This window comes from Lampetra planeri, chromosome 61 (genome assembly GCF_965212315.1).
Source record: "Lampetra planeri chromosome 61, kcLamPlan1.2.h2, whole genome shotgun sequence".
NCBI classification, from domain to species: domain Eukaryota; kingdom Metazoa; phylum Chordata; class Hyperoartia; order Petromyzontiformes; family Petromyzontidae; genus Lampetra; species Lampetra planeri.
Genome location: NC_136167.1, coordinates 1,038,834 through 1,054,482, shown reverse-complemented (window position 1 = coordinate 1,054,482; position 15,649 = coordinate 1,038,834). Strand labels below are relative to the sequence as shown.

Below are 15,649 nucleotides of genomic sequence, written 5' to 3'. Positions count from 1 at the left end.
CAAACATTTGTGCATCAAGAGAGCAGAGATGATGAAGATGGCAGGGTGGTGGCGGCGGCGCAGTGGTACTGCTCATGCCTCAAATGACAGCTCAACGAAGTGGCTTACCACCATCATCATCATCATCGTCGTGTGTACATTTATTGCAGCCATGACGTCGATTTTAGATGTGGAGAGAAAAAGCACGGAGAGAGAGAGACACACACAAACTCCAAATATACAGCAAGCGTCAGGATCAGGATCAAATCCACGACCTCCTGCATACCAGGCGAGGGAGTTAACATCTCGCCAAGGTAGTGAACATCTCCTGCTCAAGTTAGTTTTTAACGGAGACCCTTTGTGCCGTTGCGTGCGCGCTGGCAGACATGATCGGGCGAGCGAGTGCTCCTGCTCCCAGCCGGCTACCGCTAGACCAACCAAAAGCCACTGCGAATGATGATGATGATGATCTCAGTTGGCCTTACCTGGTAAAATAAATGTAAAAACAAATTGTACTTTTTCATTTATTTCCCCGCGTGAACGATCGAAATCGTGGCGGCTGCGACAATCACAGCGGCGTCGCCGCCGCCGCCGCCGCCGCCGCCGCCGCTCGCCCACCTGGAAAAGCTTCTGGAAGCAGCCCTTGCGCACGGCATCGGCGGGCAGCACGTACGACAGCTCGGTGCTCGAGTCGGACAGCAGGGTCGCGGCGGGAACCACGCGGCAGATGAAGCGCGTCACCCGCGGCTCCCGGCATGGGCTCTCGCCCCCCCCGCCACCACCGCCGCCACCACCCCCCGCCCCCGGGGAGCTTCCGCCGCCCTTCCCGCGCGACGACGACGACGTGGAGGAGGACGAAGAGGCCGACGAGGTGGCGGCGGTGACGTCGGCGGCGCAGCCTTGCGGCTCCGCTGCCGACAGATATCATCGTCGTCATCATCACCACCACCGCAATTGTCATCGCCATCGTCAATCGTCGTCATCCTTGTCATCATCATCAAAAATCACCCCCTCTCGCCCCCTCTCACCGCCGCTCTGCTGCTTGACGAGCGTGAGGTGGTACCCGTCGCCGAAGGTGCTCTTGAGGAAGAGCGGCGAGCCGAAGCACTTGAGCCGCCCGTGGGAGATGATGGCGATGCGGTCCCCCAGCAGATCCGCCTCGTCCATGTGGTGCGTGGACAGCAGGATCGTGCGGCCTTCACCCGAGACGACAAACCACCCCCCCCCACACCGCGAGGAACCTCCGATTAGCACGGCTGGCTACGTACACTGCCAAAAGAGGTTCAACGTACTTACGAAGTAAAAGTTCAATGGAACGGACACGCAGGGCCCAGTGCCATCAGGGCCCAGTGCCATCAGGGCCCAGTGCCATCAGGGCCCAGTGCCATCAGGGCCCAGTGCCATCAGGGCCCAGTGCCATCAGGGCCCAGTGCCATCAGGGCCCAGTGCCATCAGGACACGCACCGTGTTCACTCCCTTCCCGTTCCGAGACGTCTTCAAGTTGCAGGGTGGGGGGGGGGGGGTCTCGTTCACCCCCGAATCTCGGAGCCGATGGAATTTATTTATGTTGTTTATGTCATCGCAATGGAACCGGAAGAAAAATGGAGGATGTACGCGCACGTCATTGGAATGGGAAAGGGTTAGATCGTGCGAGATCCTGCCCTGCCACCCAACGTGCGCGGCTCCTAGCACTGCCGAACGTGAGCCCCGCAGCAAACAGGCCGAGCCACCCGTCCCACCCGCGTCAGGCCTCCCCCACCCCCTTCCTCACCGCGGCTGCGTCCGCCGCGGACATGGTTTGGGAGCGGGTTTCGGCCTACCAGCCTCCTCCTCATCCCCCGCCCCTCTCTGCGTGCCGGTCGCGGGCACCTCACCCTGCTTGTACTTGAGGATGAGGTCCCAGATGGCACGGCGTGCGTACGGGTCCACGCCGGCCGTGGGCTCGTCCAGGATGACGGCGCGTGAGCCGCCCACGAAGGCGATGGCGACCGACAGCTTGCGCTTCATCCCTCCCGACAGCGACAGTGCCTTGCTGTGCCGCTTGTTGCTCAGCTCCAGGTCCTCGATCATCCTAGGAGGTGGAGGAGTTGGGGGGGCGGGCAGAAAATCATCATCGTTGCAGTTTACACATTTGAATATTTGAACCGGTCCTGGGATTTCCCCAAGGTCGACTTGGCTATAAATCACCACACGGGGAATTGTGCGATGAACATCGGCACTGGGGAGACAAAAGGTGGCCGGGAGTGGTGTTGGCCACCCACCCCCTTGTGGTCCGTACCGGCCTTTATAGGTACTACTTGCAAACAGCACTTGTCCCAACAGCTTGTTAAAGGCTGTTACGGTGATGGGGGGGGGGGGTGTCTGTCTTATCTAAACATATACCCACCACTGCGACGTTGTAGATGTGTAGGGAAACATCATATGCTCCCATCATCAGCATCACCGCTCCGTGTGTCTGTGCCGTCCCATCTCAATAAGAGGCGTCGTTTTCTCTGCGAGCGCGCATTCACATGTGCGCGTGCGTGCATGTGCATGCGCGCGTGCAGGCGCGCGTGCCTGCGGGCGTGTGTGCGGTTGCACGCGTGCAATTGCATGTGTGCACGTGCACGTGTCTGCGGGTACACGTGCGTGCGTGTGCGTGCGGAGCTAGGCCAGGAGGGAGGTGGGGGAGGGTGGGACACTCGCTTGTCGGTCTCGATGCGGATGTCGTGGGCCTGCATGCCCTTGAGGCGCGAGTAGAACCACAGGTGCTCCTCCACGGTGAGCTGGTCGAACAGCACGTTGTGCTGGGGGCACATGCCCAGGCTCTTGCGGATGGCGTCCATCTCCGAGCGGATGTCGTGGCCGTAGATCCGCGCCGAGCCCGATGTGGGCGGAAAGAGCCCCGTCAGGATGGACCTGGGACGGGTGCAGCAAAAGCAAACATTGTGTGTGCGTGTGTGCGTGCGTGCGGTGTCGCGGTTAGGATGCTGCACAACAAACCCGGCGACCCGAGTTCGGTTGCTGCTCACGGCCACCAGCACCAGTGACTATTATCCGAACTGGTCCTGGGCCTCCCCTAGGTAGACTCAACCCTAAAATGAGCACCTGGTGCGGTGTCTAGTAAAATATCGCCACCGAGGATACAAACGCGGCCTTGGCGTTGTGCTGGCCTCACCCATCCTCTCGTGTGCCGTACCGGACTTCAATAGGTGCTACTCGCTAACAGCGCTTGCCCCAATGGTCTGTTAAGGCTACACGGAGGGTGTCCGTCTTTGTGCGCGTGTCGTACATGGTGGTGGTCTTGCCGGCGCCGTTGTGGCCCAGGAAGGAGACGATCTGGTTCTCGTAGAGGTTGAGCGACAGGTTGTTGAGCGCCAGCTTCTTCCCCGTCTTGTAGACCTTGGTGAGGCGCTCGATGCACACCACGAGGGGCAGGTGCGTGGGCTCCTTCTCCATCCCACGCGCCTCGTCTACGGCACACACAGCCACGAGTCACGCGCGCAGCCGGGGGTCGCGCGCACGGCCGCGAGTCGCACGCTGCCGGGAGTCGCGCAGCCCGGCACGGGTCTCACCGCGGTGGCGGTTCTCCATGGCGCACGCCTGGTCGTCCTCGGTGATGCTGAGCCCCGCGGCTCCACCGGCGCCGCCGCCGCGTCCCCACGGCCAGCCGCTCCACTCCCAGGCGTCGGCGCGTCCGCTGCCCAGCCAGTAGGAGCGCTGCAGGGGGAAGTACCAGGGCCGGGGCAGCCCGTACGTGCCTAAAGGCAAAGACAAAGTTCCTCAGTGTAGCCTTGACGAACTGTAGGGGCAAGTGCCATTAGCGAATAGCACCTATGAAGGCCGGTACGGCACACGAAGGGGTGGGTGGCCGGCATCACGCCCGGCCACCTTTGTCTCCCTAGTGGCGATGTTTACGCACCGTGTACGGTACTCATTTAAGGCTGAGTCGACCTAGGAGATCTTCAGGACCTATTCGGAATATTGCCACCACTGTTGGTCGTGGTGAGAGAGAATCTAATTAGTCAGCGGGTTTGCAGCGCAGCAAGCGCTAACCAATACACTACCGCTCCCCACACACGGGTCACACACACACACAGGGGTCACAGCGCAGTGAGCACTAAATGATACACTACCACTCGCCACACACACAGGGGACACACACACACACACGGCGTCACAGCGCAGCGAGCGCTAACCGCTGCACCGCCGCTACCCATTCGCGCAAGCACGTACCTGGGTGCACGGCCTCGATGTACCAGGTGAGCACGCCGTACACCACGCTGTCCAGCAGCAGCATGAGCAGGGCGAGCGAGAGGTTGAAGTCGTCTCCCTCGACGGGCGACTGGCGGAAGGTGTGCCACTGGATGCCCACGCCGGCCACCTCGTACAGCGCAAAGTACTTCGCTCCCAGGCCAAACGCCGTGGTGGACATGAGCGACTGAGCAGGAGGGAGAGAAATTCACAGTTTGGATGTTGCATCATCGTCATCGTCTTCATCATTACATGGTGCATGCAAGTGGTGTGGCAGAAAGGAGAGAGTAGGCAAGAGGAGTCTGTCCATGTGCGAGTGCGTGTGTAGTCTGGAAGCGTGTGTGGGGTCTGGCCGTGTGTGTGCGAGGTCTGGCTGTGTGTGTGTGGTGTGGCCATGTGGGGTCTGTGTGTCTGTAGTCTGGCCGCAGGGGTCTGTGCGTGTGTGTGGTGTGGCCGTGCGTGTGGACCGCACCAGGAGCCACCGCCCCAGTGAGACTCACGGCGATGCACTTCTCGAAGGCCGTGATCTTGTCGTGCGCCACCTCCTCACGGATGGCGACGTACATGTACGGCACGTAGCTCAGGAAGTACATGATGCCCCCGCACGCCGCTGCCATGCGCGCCTTCGAGTAGAGCACACTCACCAGGAAGCTGAGTATACACACAAGACGAAGATCCCCCGTATAGCCTCAAGAGACTTTTGGGGCAGGTGCTGTCAGCGCGTAGCACCTGTGAAGGCTGGCAAGGCACTCATTTGAAACCGGTCCAGGGATTTTGCTTGTGTGGAACCAATATTGCCAGAAAGCCTGATTCTGTCGATGAAACACCGAATGTCGAAACCGGTCCAGAGCTTTTTCTTGTGTGGAACCGATAAAGTCAGCAAACCCGACTCTGCTGACGAGACCGTGTGTGCCAAAACCGGTCCAGAGATTTGCTTGAATTGGGAAGTGTAAAACCATTTCATTTTTACGTTGAGAGACAGATATGGAGGCAACAGACTGCCTGCTTAATTCACAAGTAAATACTCATTAATTGGCCGATAACACCTTCATGTACAGAAAACTGCAGAGCTTGGGCAATTGTTGGTGCCGGGTTCATCGTGCAACGGCTGCCTTCTCGCTCCTCGTCCATTCTCTCTCCGAGTCGTCCGTTCTCTTTCTACGAGTCGTCCGCTCTCTCTCTCTCTCTACGAGAGCACGGAACGACAACCGTGCAGCGGCTGCACAGTGTTTCAGCTTCACCGCCTGATGAAGCTGGTTGTTGTTGTTGTAACTACCAGCAAAACGTCACAGGACTCAAATAGCAAATGTTGAGTGTTCAACCTCCAACACACAAGCGGTGTGTTGAAGTAGTCACTAATTGGCACGTTTTGTTTACGTGACAAACCTAGCCGATGGGCTGTGTCGGGTGGTGACGGGTTAATGACACGTTCATATTTACGCGATCTAAGCCAAAAATCTTTATTATGAATTTATATCAATTCTATTTAGTTATTTATATTCTCAGCAACGTCGCCGATGACCGCGTTTGTCCGTCGATTAACACCGCTGCTGGCGCTGCTGGCGCTGCTGCTGCTGGTTACTGCCACTCACCAGAACATGACGGTGGCCAGGGCGTAGATGGTGAGGAAGAGCCAGATGATGAAGATGTCGCTGTGCATGAGCACCTGGCCGTACTTGAGGATGACGGTGAGCACTGCCACGGTGATGGAGAGCTGCAGGAAGCCCGTAATGAACCACGCCACCCAGTGCACCGCGTTACTCAGACCCATCATCTTCATCACCTGGAGATGGGAGAACCGGCACCGTGGCAATCGTCATCATCAAAACAATCGTCATCGTCGTCAGCATCACCGCGTTACTCAGCCCCACCATCTTAAATGACCTTGCTGCAGGGATCTGGCATCATCGTCACCACTACTGTGGCACTGCTGTTTGTGCGTTAGTTTGTTGTCCTTCCCCCGCACCTCCGATGAGCATGGTTGGCTACGGCGCGAAAGAAGTTCAACGTACGTACATCATAATCGTCGTCACCACGTTGCTCAGCCCCAGCATCGCCTGGCGACAGGGACCTGGAATCATCATCATCGCTCGTTGCCACCGATCACCACACGCCTACTCAGGGGATGATCGTCCACTTTGCCCACCGAGTAGCACAACGGCTGTGTGCCTCCACTCCCGTCCACTCCCCGGCGGCACGCCGGAGTCACCCGCAGCATTCCCGCCGGTGCTCGAACCCTCACCTCTTTCAGACGATGCTCCTTCTCGGCCACGATGTGCTGGATCATCATTGCCACGGAGTAGACCCAGGAGATGACCATGCACAGCGGCATCATGTGCTCGATGACGAACAGGAAGCTGTGGCGCAGTTGCGCGTGAGAGAGGGAGAGGGAGAGAGAGAGAGAGAGAAACGGCATCACTGCCGATGCCCAGCGGCTACAAACACAAACCGACACGGAGAACACTCAACCATGCTGGCAGCAGGAGCACTCACAACCCTCACAACTCTCACAACTCTCACAGTAGCCGGCTGGCAGCAGGAGCACTCACTCGTCACGCGTGTAGCAGGGGTAGGGGAAGAGCTGCACATAGTTGCCGGGCTCCACCACGTCGTGCCCGACGAACGTGTTGATGATCGCTCGCTCGATCATGTCTGCCAGCGCACAAGACGGCACAAAGGGTCTCCGTTAAAAAAACTAACGTGAGCAGGAGATGTTCACTACCTTGGTGAGATTTTAACGAGTTCGCCTGGTATGTAGGAGGTCGTGGGTTGGATCCCAACTCTGACGCCTATACATTTGAAATTTGCATATCTCTCCCCATGGTCGCGTAGATTTTTTTCCAGGTCCTCCGGTTTTTCCCTCCACATTTAGAATGAACATGCATTTAGATATTTTTGCTGCTATAAATTTCCACATGATTAGCCACTTCTCGTTGAGCTATCATGCGTGGCCAGGTCGCTTCTGAAAGAAAGCTATATGGCTCAGTGGGCCTTCCTAATTGTTGGTAGTGCCAGCTACGGTGCAGGTGAAGATCAACATACATACATACATATGTACTGCCCATAGACTAACACTGCCCATAGACTCAACACTGCACCTCCGATTAGCACGGCTGGCTACGTACGGTGGTGCGAAAGAAGTTCAACGTGCATACGTAAGTACACACACACCGCTGATGCTGCTGCCCCACCTCTCTCTCACCTTGGATCCACACGAAGCCATAGAAGAAGTAGTACTGCCCACCAGAGTTGGGTCCGGGCCTCCAGTAGGCGCGCCGGATCTCGTTCGTCTTCTCCGTGAAGCTCGAGTTTTGCCGGATCTTGTAGATGACGTGCGGCGGCAGAGCGCCGTGCCGGTCCGTCTGGAAAATGACGCCTGGTGGGGGGGTGGGGGGGTGGAGGTGAGTGGACATGGACATCAACAACGATGACGACAACAACGACAATGGTAACAAGAACAACAACGACATCGACAACAACGATGACGACAACAGCATAGGTGGTGGTGGTGGTGGTGGCGCAGTAGTGACGCTCGTGCCTCACGGAAAGAAGGGTCCCCCCCCGGGTTCGATTCCTGACTCGGACGCCTTTTGGTGCGGAGTGTGTACGTACGTATTGTACGTTGAACTTCTTTCGCACCGCACATAGCCAACCGTGCTCATCAGAGGTGTGTGGGTTGTGCCCTGTCCTCCAGAGCGCGAGTGACGGTATGGAGTGCGTGTGCACGTTCTCCCCTGGGACCTGCGACGCGTTTCCGTCCGTGTTCTACAGCGAGGGGCCGGAGGGCGAGGAGGTTCGGGAGCTCACTGGCGAAGACGGTGACGTTCTCGTGGTAGGCGCGGTTGAGCGTGTAGTTCACGATGGCGTCCTCCGTGGGGAACCCGCGGAATACATCGACGCTCACCTGCAGCGAACGCGGCGACAACATCGTCATTGTCATCATCATCAATATGAAAACTAAACTATTTTTATTTTACCAGGTAATTGTTGCGTAGTGTGGAAGTGTCGTGTATAGTGTAGTAGTGTAGCGTGTCGTAGTGTAGAGTAGTATGAATGTTGAACTTCTGTCGCACCGTAGCCGACACTACCAACAATGAGGAAGGCCCACCAAGCAATATGTAGTGATTTTACAGAAGCGACCTGGTCACAGATGATAGCTCAACAAAATGTCTATCATCATGAGGACGTTTATAGCAACCACAGCCGCAGTCGTTCACCTTGGACATGAAGCGGGCCCACCCGCAGGCCGCGTTGTCGATGACGTCCAGCTGCCTGAGCACGACGGAGGCGTTGGGCAGGGGCTGTGCGGCGCCATCCAGGAGGCCCTGGCGGAGGTGGCCGCCCGACAGGTTCAGCAGCTCCGGGTGACGCGACAGCTCCTCCACCAGCTGCGGCGCAGTGGCACGCGGGGAAAAACAAAACGCGCTCACACCGGGAAGAGCGACGCGATGGCCGGTTGTTGGAGACCTGCCGATGACGGGGTACCGGCGGTTTCACGATCGGCCTCTGTGGAGGCCGGGGCTCGTGAAAGACACTGCTGGGCAATTTGAAGCAGTCGCCCTCCAACGTTAGTGGAGGGCAGCGGAGCGAAGCTCACAACAGCGAGCGGAGCGTTGGGCCGCGGAAACGCGGCGAGTTGGCACAGTGGGGAGCACCGATGGCGCTTCTGCCAGTCATCTCAGTCAGTCAACCCATGGCACTTGGGGCTGTTCCGTGACCTCCTGCCAGCGATCATTCGACACTCCACATGACCTTAGAGTGCACCTAGCCTGACACAAGCGCCGTGGTGACGTCACCGCCACTTCGTGGCAAATGGCGGTTGTTGTTGTTGTTGTTAGGGACCCCCTTGGCTCTAGGGGTACGGCATTAGGGGTTCTCACCTGGTGCCCCCAGCCCATGTGGTCGTGGAGCTGGCCCCCGTGCAGCACCGCGCGGATCTTCTGCGAGGCATTGAGCCACAACTGGGCGTAGCGCGTCACGTTCCCCAGGAACGCAAACGTCTCGTTCGCCTGCGGACGATGCGGCAGGGACGCGGTCGGGACACGGGGACAAAGGTACACAGTGGGGACACGGGGACAGTGGGGACACAGGGGCACAGAGACATGAAGACACAGTGGGGGTACTGAATTAACGAGTGGACATATTTAATAATAAAAATTGAATACACGTAGTATTGGTGCTATAGTTCTTACAGCGAAAGTGGAGCGGGATCAGCGGGGAGAGGTAGAAGAGTGCGTGGAGAGGAGTGGAGTGAGATGAGAGGGGAGAGGTAGAAGAGTGCGTGGAGAGGAGTGGAGTGAGATGAGAGGGGAGAGGTAGGAGAGTGTATGGAGAGGAGTGGAGTGAGATGAGAGGGGAGAGGTAGGAGAGTGCGTGAAGAAGAGTAGAGTGAGATGAGAGGGGAGAGGTAGGAGAGTGCGTGGAGAGGAGTGGAGTGAGATGAGAGGGGAGAGGTAGGAGAGTGCATGGAGAGGAGTGGAGTGAGATGAGAGGGGAGAGGTAGGAGAGTGCGTGAAGAAGAGTAGAGTGAGATGAGAGGGGAGAGGTAGGAGAGTGCGTGGAGAGGAGTGGAGTGAGATGAGAGGGGAGAGGTAGGAGAGTGCATGGAGAGGAGTGGAGTGAGATGAGAGGGGAGAGGTAGGAGAGTGCGTGAAGAAGAGTAGAGTGAGATGAGAGGGGAGAGGTAGGAGAGTACGTGGAGGGGAGTAGAGTGAGACGAGAGGGGAGAGGTAGGAGAGTGCGTGAAGAAGAGTAGAGTGAGATGAGAGGGGAGAGCCAGGCAGGGGTGAGTCCACGGAGTATGCTGGGGATGGTGAGGAGGGCGACGTTGTCGTCAATCTAGGATTGGGTTGGGGTTCAGCAGAGGGATCGGGGGGGGGGGGGGGGATGTTTGCGCCATGCCGACCGCTGCGGTGAGCGCGTGGACGGACGTGCCAGCGGCGAGACCCCTTCTGGGCGCACTCCGCATCACCTTTTGGATGACCTGGTCGGCCTGCGATCCGGCGGGCGCATAGAGAACCTTGGGGTTGCTCGTCATGAGGTGCACAAGCAAGCCCAGGTTGCGCTGCTCCTTGCTTGTGAAGCCCAGGGAGCTCATGTTCCCCTGCTTCAGCGCTTCCGGGTTGATCTCTCTGCGAGCACAGCAGCAGCAGAACGCGGCAGGTCAATGCGGTCGTAGCCGGGGCTACCCCGGTGGCGATGGCCGTGACGCTGCACGTGGCGTGGCCTGTACTCCAGCAATGTGGAGGTAGCAGCGTAGGGGTTGGTGGATCACCGCGTGGATGTCGAGGAGGAGCCGTAACTCTGGCTCTGCCAGGAGAAGGCAGTTCATAACATTTCTAGAAAAACACACAAATTAAACTAAACTTTTGTCAAGGCGCTCTTCCTCCTCCCTCCCAGCTTAAATAGACGCTCCAAGCCTGGAGTGTATCATTCAGACTCTGTCTTCTCGACAGACCTGTTCTTCACCTGAGGACGGCTGCTTGCGTTGTGGCCGAAACGTCGTGAGAATTATTTTATAATGTTTTATTTTATAATTTTATTATTTCCATTCTACGTGACTTTACCGAAAGAACCAAGAAAAAAAAGTATGTTATGAAAAGTTATATAGTTTAGAATATGTAATATATACACAGGCAGGGTCAGCTTCTGTAAAATAGTTACAAAGCTTAGTAGGGTCTTACACCTGGGACATTTTAAATAATATAGTTTAATCTTCTTGGTTCTTTCGGTAAAGTCACGTAGAAGGGAAGTAATTTTATTACTTCCCTAATTTCGTTACTTCCCTTCTACGTGACTTTACCGAAAGAACCAAGAAGATGAATCCCTGCAGTCACGAAAGCTTTCAATCGAAATAAAAATGAAACTAAACTCTTTTTTTTCTTACCAGGTCAAGCCCACTGAGCTATTAGATAATCTTTCAAAAGCGACCTGGCCACAAATGAGAGCTCAACGAAGGGGCTTAAAATGCGGAAATGTACAGCAGCTAAATAATATAAATGCGTGATGTTGCTTCTAAATGTGGAGGTAAAAACTGGAGGACCCAGAGAAAGAATCCACGCGACCACGGGGACAACACGCAAACTCCAAATATACAACGGGCGTCAGGGGTCGGGATCGAACCCACGAGCTCAGGAGGGTAACATCTCGTCGCCACCCCCCCCCCCCCCACCATACAAGAGAGGCGACGTCATCGCTCCGCGTCTCCGCTCGTGCCGGCGCGGCGCTCACTCACCGCTTGTTCCCACACAGGATGGGTTGCAGCCCGGCCCAGAGCCGCACGAATCCCGAGAAGTGGTTCTTGCCGCCGCCGTCATCCGCCGCGTCCTCGTCGTCGTCGGCGTCGTCATCGTCGTCGTCTGCCACCGCATCCTCGTGCGGCGCTCCCTCCGTGCCGTTAGGCGGCGCCGCCGTCGATGTCGCGTTCCCTGCCACCGCCGGCACACGCATGTACGTACGCACATATGTTGAACTTCTTTCACACCGTACATAGCCAACCGTGATAATCGGAGCTGCGGCGTCTATGGGTAGTGTTGAGTCTATGGGTAGTGTTGAGTATATGGGCAGTGTTGAGTCTATGGGCAGTGTTGAGTCTATGGGTAGTGTTAAGTCTATGGGCAGTGTTGAGTCTATGGGTAGTGTTGAGTCTATGGGTAGTGTTGAGTCTATGGGTAGTGTTGAGTCTATGGGCAGTGTTGAGTCTATGGGCAGTGTTGAGTCTATGGGCAGTGTTGAGTCTATGGGCAGTGTTGAGTCTATGGGCAGTGTTGAGTCTATGGGCAGTGTTGAGTCTATGGGCAGTGTTGAGTCCATGGGTAGTGTTGAGTCCATGGGCAGTGTTGAGTCTATGGGTAGTGTTGAGTCTATGGGCAGTGTTGAGTCTATGGGCAGTAAGTATGAATGTTGAACTTCTTCGAACCGCACGTAGCCAACCGCACAAATCGGAGGTGCGGTGGTGACGTCGCAAGGAGGGAAGCGCGGCGGGAGGAGTAACTTCGCATGCACGGAAGCAGCGGCGTCGTCACCCCGCATATCACAACCTGCCCATAACTGGACATCTGTGGAAAACAGCTTCGTAGCTCATCGGATTCCTCCAGTCTAAATAAAGACTCCGATTGTGATCACAACGCCGCCCCCGTTTCATCACGCAAGGAGTGGGGGGGGAGGAGGAAAGACGGATGTCCTGAAATGCCACGCTTGTTAAAACAGGGCCCCCTACAAGCATTAGTCATTTATACGTGAACTACATTTTCTCGAGGATGATATCAATACGAACAATACCAATGTTTGGAGGGTTTCAAGAAGGGCGACCCCCGCCACCCACCGCCTGGGCCAGCCACGCCGCTTCTCACCCGTGCCGAAGGTGGTTACGTTGCCGGCTCCGTGGCCGTCAGGCTCCTGCGGGGAGGAGGTGGCGCCGGTCCCCCGCCTGGTGGCGCAGGCGCCCTTGGGGAGGAGGCGAGCCAGCCCCGACAGCAGATGGATGTCCCGCAGCAGCTTGTGCAGCCGCCCCACGTCCTCCAGCAGCTCCTGCAGGCGCTGCCGCGTGCCGCTGGCGTTCATGCGCTCCAGGTCCAGCTGCCGCACGGGGGTGGTGGGGGGAGGGGGGGTGGCGACCACAGGAATCAGAATCTTTATCTACACTGGAGAAATCCGATGAGCTGTAAAGCTCTTTTTCACAGATGTTCAGTAGGGGCCAGGTTTAGAACGTTACGACGACAAACAATAGGAAAGCATAATAGGAGTGCAAAGAATAGGAGAGGAACACAAATCACTAAAAATATATATATGTTTATCTTACCAGGTAAAGCCCACTGAGAAATTAGCTTCCGTTTCAGAATTGACCTGGCCAGGAATGATAACTCAACGAAGTGGCTCATCACGTGGGACTTCACTGCAGCCAAAAACTCTAAATACTTCACGGAGTGAACGTCGATCGTAAATGAGAGGAAACATCGGAGGACCTGGAGAGAAAAAAATCCACGTGACCACCGGGAGAGCACGCAGCAGTGAGGGGCTTGGTGGACCGCCGCACCCTGGCACGCCAGGAGAAGACCGCACAGCAAAGTGTGCGGACTATCCGTGCGGAGTAAAGTGCTGCCTCCCCACACATGCGTGAGTTTTCTCCAGGGCGCTCCGATTTTCCTCTTCCCACGTACAAAACACGCATTTCGTTGGCCGATAAACACCTCCATATATAGAGGACCGCGGAGTTCAGGAAACTGTCGGAGCGCCGGCTTCTCACCAGCGCGTGGCTGCTGGCTTCCCACTCACCTGTGGCTCCCCCTCCTGGTGCCTCGGAACCATTACGTCTGTACGACAGCAGTACAAGTCGAAATCATTATATTATTCTTGATTTGAAGCTTTAATGACTGCAGGTATTCATACTCTTGGGTTCTTTCGGTAAAGTCACGTAGGTAGAATAAACAATAGATCACGACGTTTCAATCGCCACACAAGCAACCGTCTTCAGGTGAAGATTTTTTGAAGACTATTATTTCTTCTACCTATGTGACTTTACCGAAAAGAACTAAAGCGTATTTTATTATCATTATAAGCGACGGTCTATAGCGGCTTCTTTCCCCCCACGCCATTCCGCTACCCTACCTGCTGCACCACCTTGGCCGGCTCCACCTGCTGCCTCAGCTCCAGCGCCAGGCTCGAGAACGCCGCCAGCGCCTCGCCGCCGGCGCCGCCGCCGTCGTCGTTCCGCCACGGAGGAGCGCCGGCCGCGCCGTCGGCCGCCTGCGTCTCCGCCCCCGCCGGGCACAGGCGGGACCGAACCTCGCGCAGGCCACCCTGGGCCGCGGCGCCAGACGGCCGCAGCAGAAGCGGCCGTGGCGGTCCCCCTTTGTCAGTGGCGCAGGCGAGGCGGAAGAGCTGCGTTGGGGTGAGCAGCACGTTCTGCGGGCGGCACGCAGGAAGTGAGGGGAGAGGGAGGCGTTGCTTGGTTCGATTGGTTGGTTAGTTTCGTTACCGTCGTGCGTGAGCTGTGATCCATCAACTAAAGCTAAACTAAACCCGGTAAGGCCCACTGAGCTAAAAAGCTCTTTTTCAGAAGCAACCTGGCTATCACAAATCATAGCTCCAACAAAGTGGCTTATCACCACGTGGACATGTATAGCAGCAGCCAAATACTCTGGACGCGTGACGTCGATTCTAAATGTGGGGAGGGAAAAACCGGAGGACCCGGAGAAAAATCTACGCGACCACGGGGAGAGAGACATTAACAGGCGTCAGGGTCGGGATCGAACCCACGAACTCCTGTCTACCAGGCGGGTTCGTGAAGACCTCTCCCCCAAACCGTCGGCGTGTCTCGCAGTCCCACGATTCCGACCTGCGTAGCACCGACGGCACGAGCCGTTTCCATCGCTCCATCTCTCTCCCCCGGTGGGCGTCCACGTCGGGCGCGGTCCGTCCTGCCGGCTGCCGCTCCCCGGTCGTTACGCCGAAACCGGCGGCAGTCAACCTCGAACCACCGCGCTGGGTCCTACCCAGGCCCCCCTCTCACTTCAATTGCTAGCAGTCAAGTTGGAACCCAAGCAACCACGTGGGTTGCAGGAGAGGTGTCTAGACCTCGATTTGAATGTGTCCTAACACTGCACGGCCACCCTCGCGTGCCTCAAAGGGCCAGAGGAAAACACAAGCCGCTACTCGCCCATCATGACAACAATGCTGCCGATATTGATGCTACCACCGCTTAAAACTCACACGTCCGTGCAAAGGGGCAACACTCGATCCCGTACAGACGGAACGGGTGGCACCCACACTCCGCTGAACCACCTTTCCCTGGCAGAGGCAGGGTAGAGAGGGAGCTTCGCAACGTCCGTGCGGTGATCCACCAACCCCTCGCTGCTGTTGCTGCTGCCTCTACAGTGCTGGATCACATATTATGGATTTGCTCTCCAACACACCGGTGTGCTGCACTTGTATCGAATTGGCACGTTCTGTTAACGTGGCAAACCTTATTAATTCGCTGTGCCGGGTGGTGACGGGTTTAACGACACATTTATATATTTACTTGACATAACCCAAAAAAAACTCTACTATGGATTACAAGCTACGTGCCAGCAGTGTAGCCACCACCACCACCCGGCCGATGATGACACGACTACTACTATCACAATCATTGCCGCCGCCGGCGCTACGCAGCTCCACCGACCTGCAGAGCACGCACGAGCGAGGCGCCGCTGCCGTCGCCATCGCCGCCGTCCTCCCCCCCTGGCCGATTGCTGCTGTTGCCGCCGCCGCCGTTACTGCTGCTGGCATTGGCGAGCCCCAGCGCCTGTGCGAGGGCGGACAGCAGCGCCGGTCTCTGCGAAGCCAGCGCCGGGTCCTGCAGTGCCTGCTGCAGAAGCCCCCTCTGCAGGTTCCTCCACTTGGACACCAGCTGCTCCTAGGACAGCAACGGGTCAACGGGGGGTCAGCGGGAGGTCAC

General features: G+C 57.0%; 1 protein-coding gene across 1 annotated transcript in view; it reads right to left on the bottom strand.

Annotated features, from left to right (window-relative positions):
• LOC144736594 (ATP-binding cassette sub-family A member 2-like) overlaps window positions 1–15,649 on the bottom strand; it is a 59,853-nt gene that overhangs the window by 20,319 nt on the left and 23,885 nt on the right. Inside the window, 20 exon segments of the mRNA XM_078619159.1 lie at window positions 598–890; window positions 1,008–1,175; window positions 1,854–2,050; window positions 2,665–2,877; window positions 3,251–3,431; window positions 3,534–3,719; window positions 4,195–4,399; window positions 4,713–4,863; window positions 5,805–5,995; window positions 6,455–6,569; window positions 6,762–6,864; window positions 7,415–7,588; window positions 8,020–8,116; window positions 8,430–8,600; window positions 9,093–9,221; window positions 10,184–10,343; window positions 11,447–11,639; window positions 12,564–12,789; window positions 13,819–14,115; window positions 15,374–15,607. Of these exon segments, the coding sequence (XP_078475285.1) occupies window positions 598–890; window positions 1,008–1,175; window positions 1,854–2,050; window positions 2,665–2,877; window positions 3,251–3,431; window positions 3,534–3,719; window positions 4,195–4,399; window positions 4,713–4,863; window positions 5,805–5,995; window positions 6,455–6,569; window positions 6,762–6,864; window positions 7,415–7,588; window positions 8,020–8,116; window positions 8,430–8,600; window positions 9,093–9,221; window positions 10,184–10,343; window positions 11,447–11,639; window positions 12,564–12,789; window positions 13,819–14,115; window positions 15,374–15,607 (3,684 nt within the window).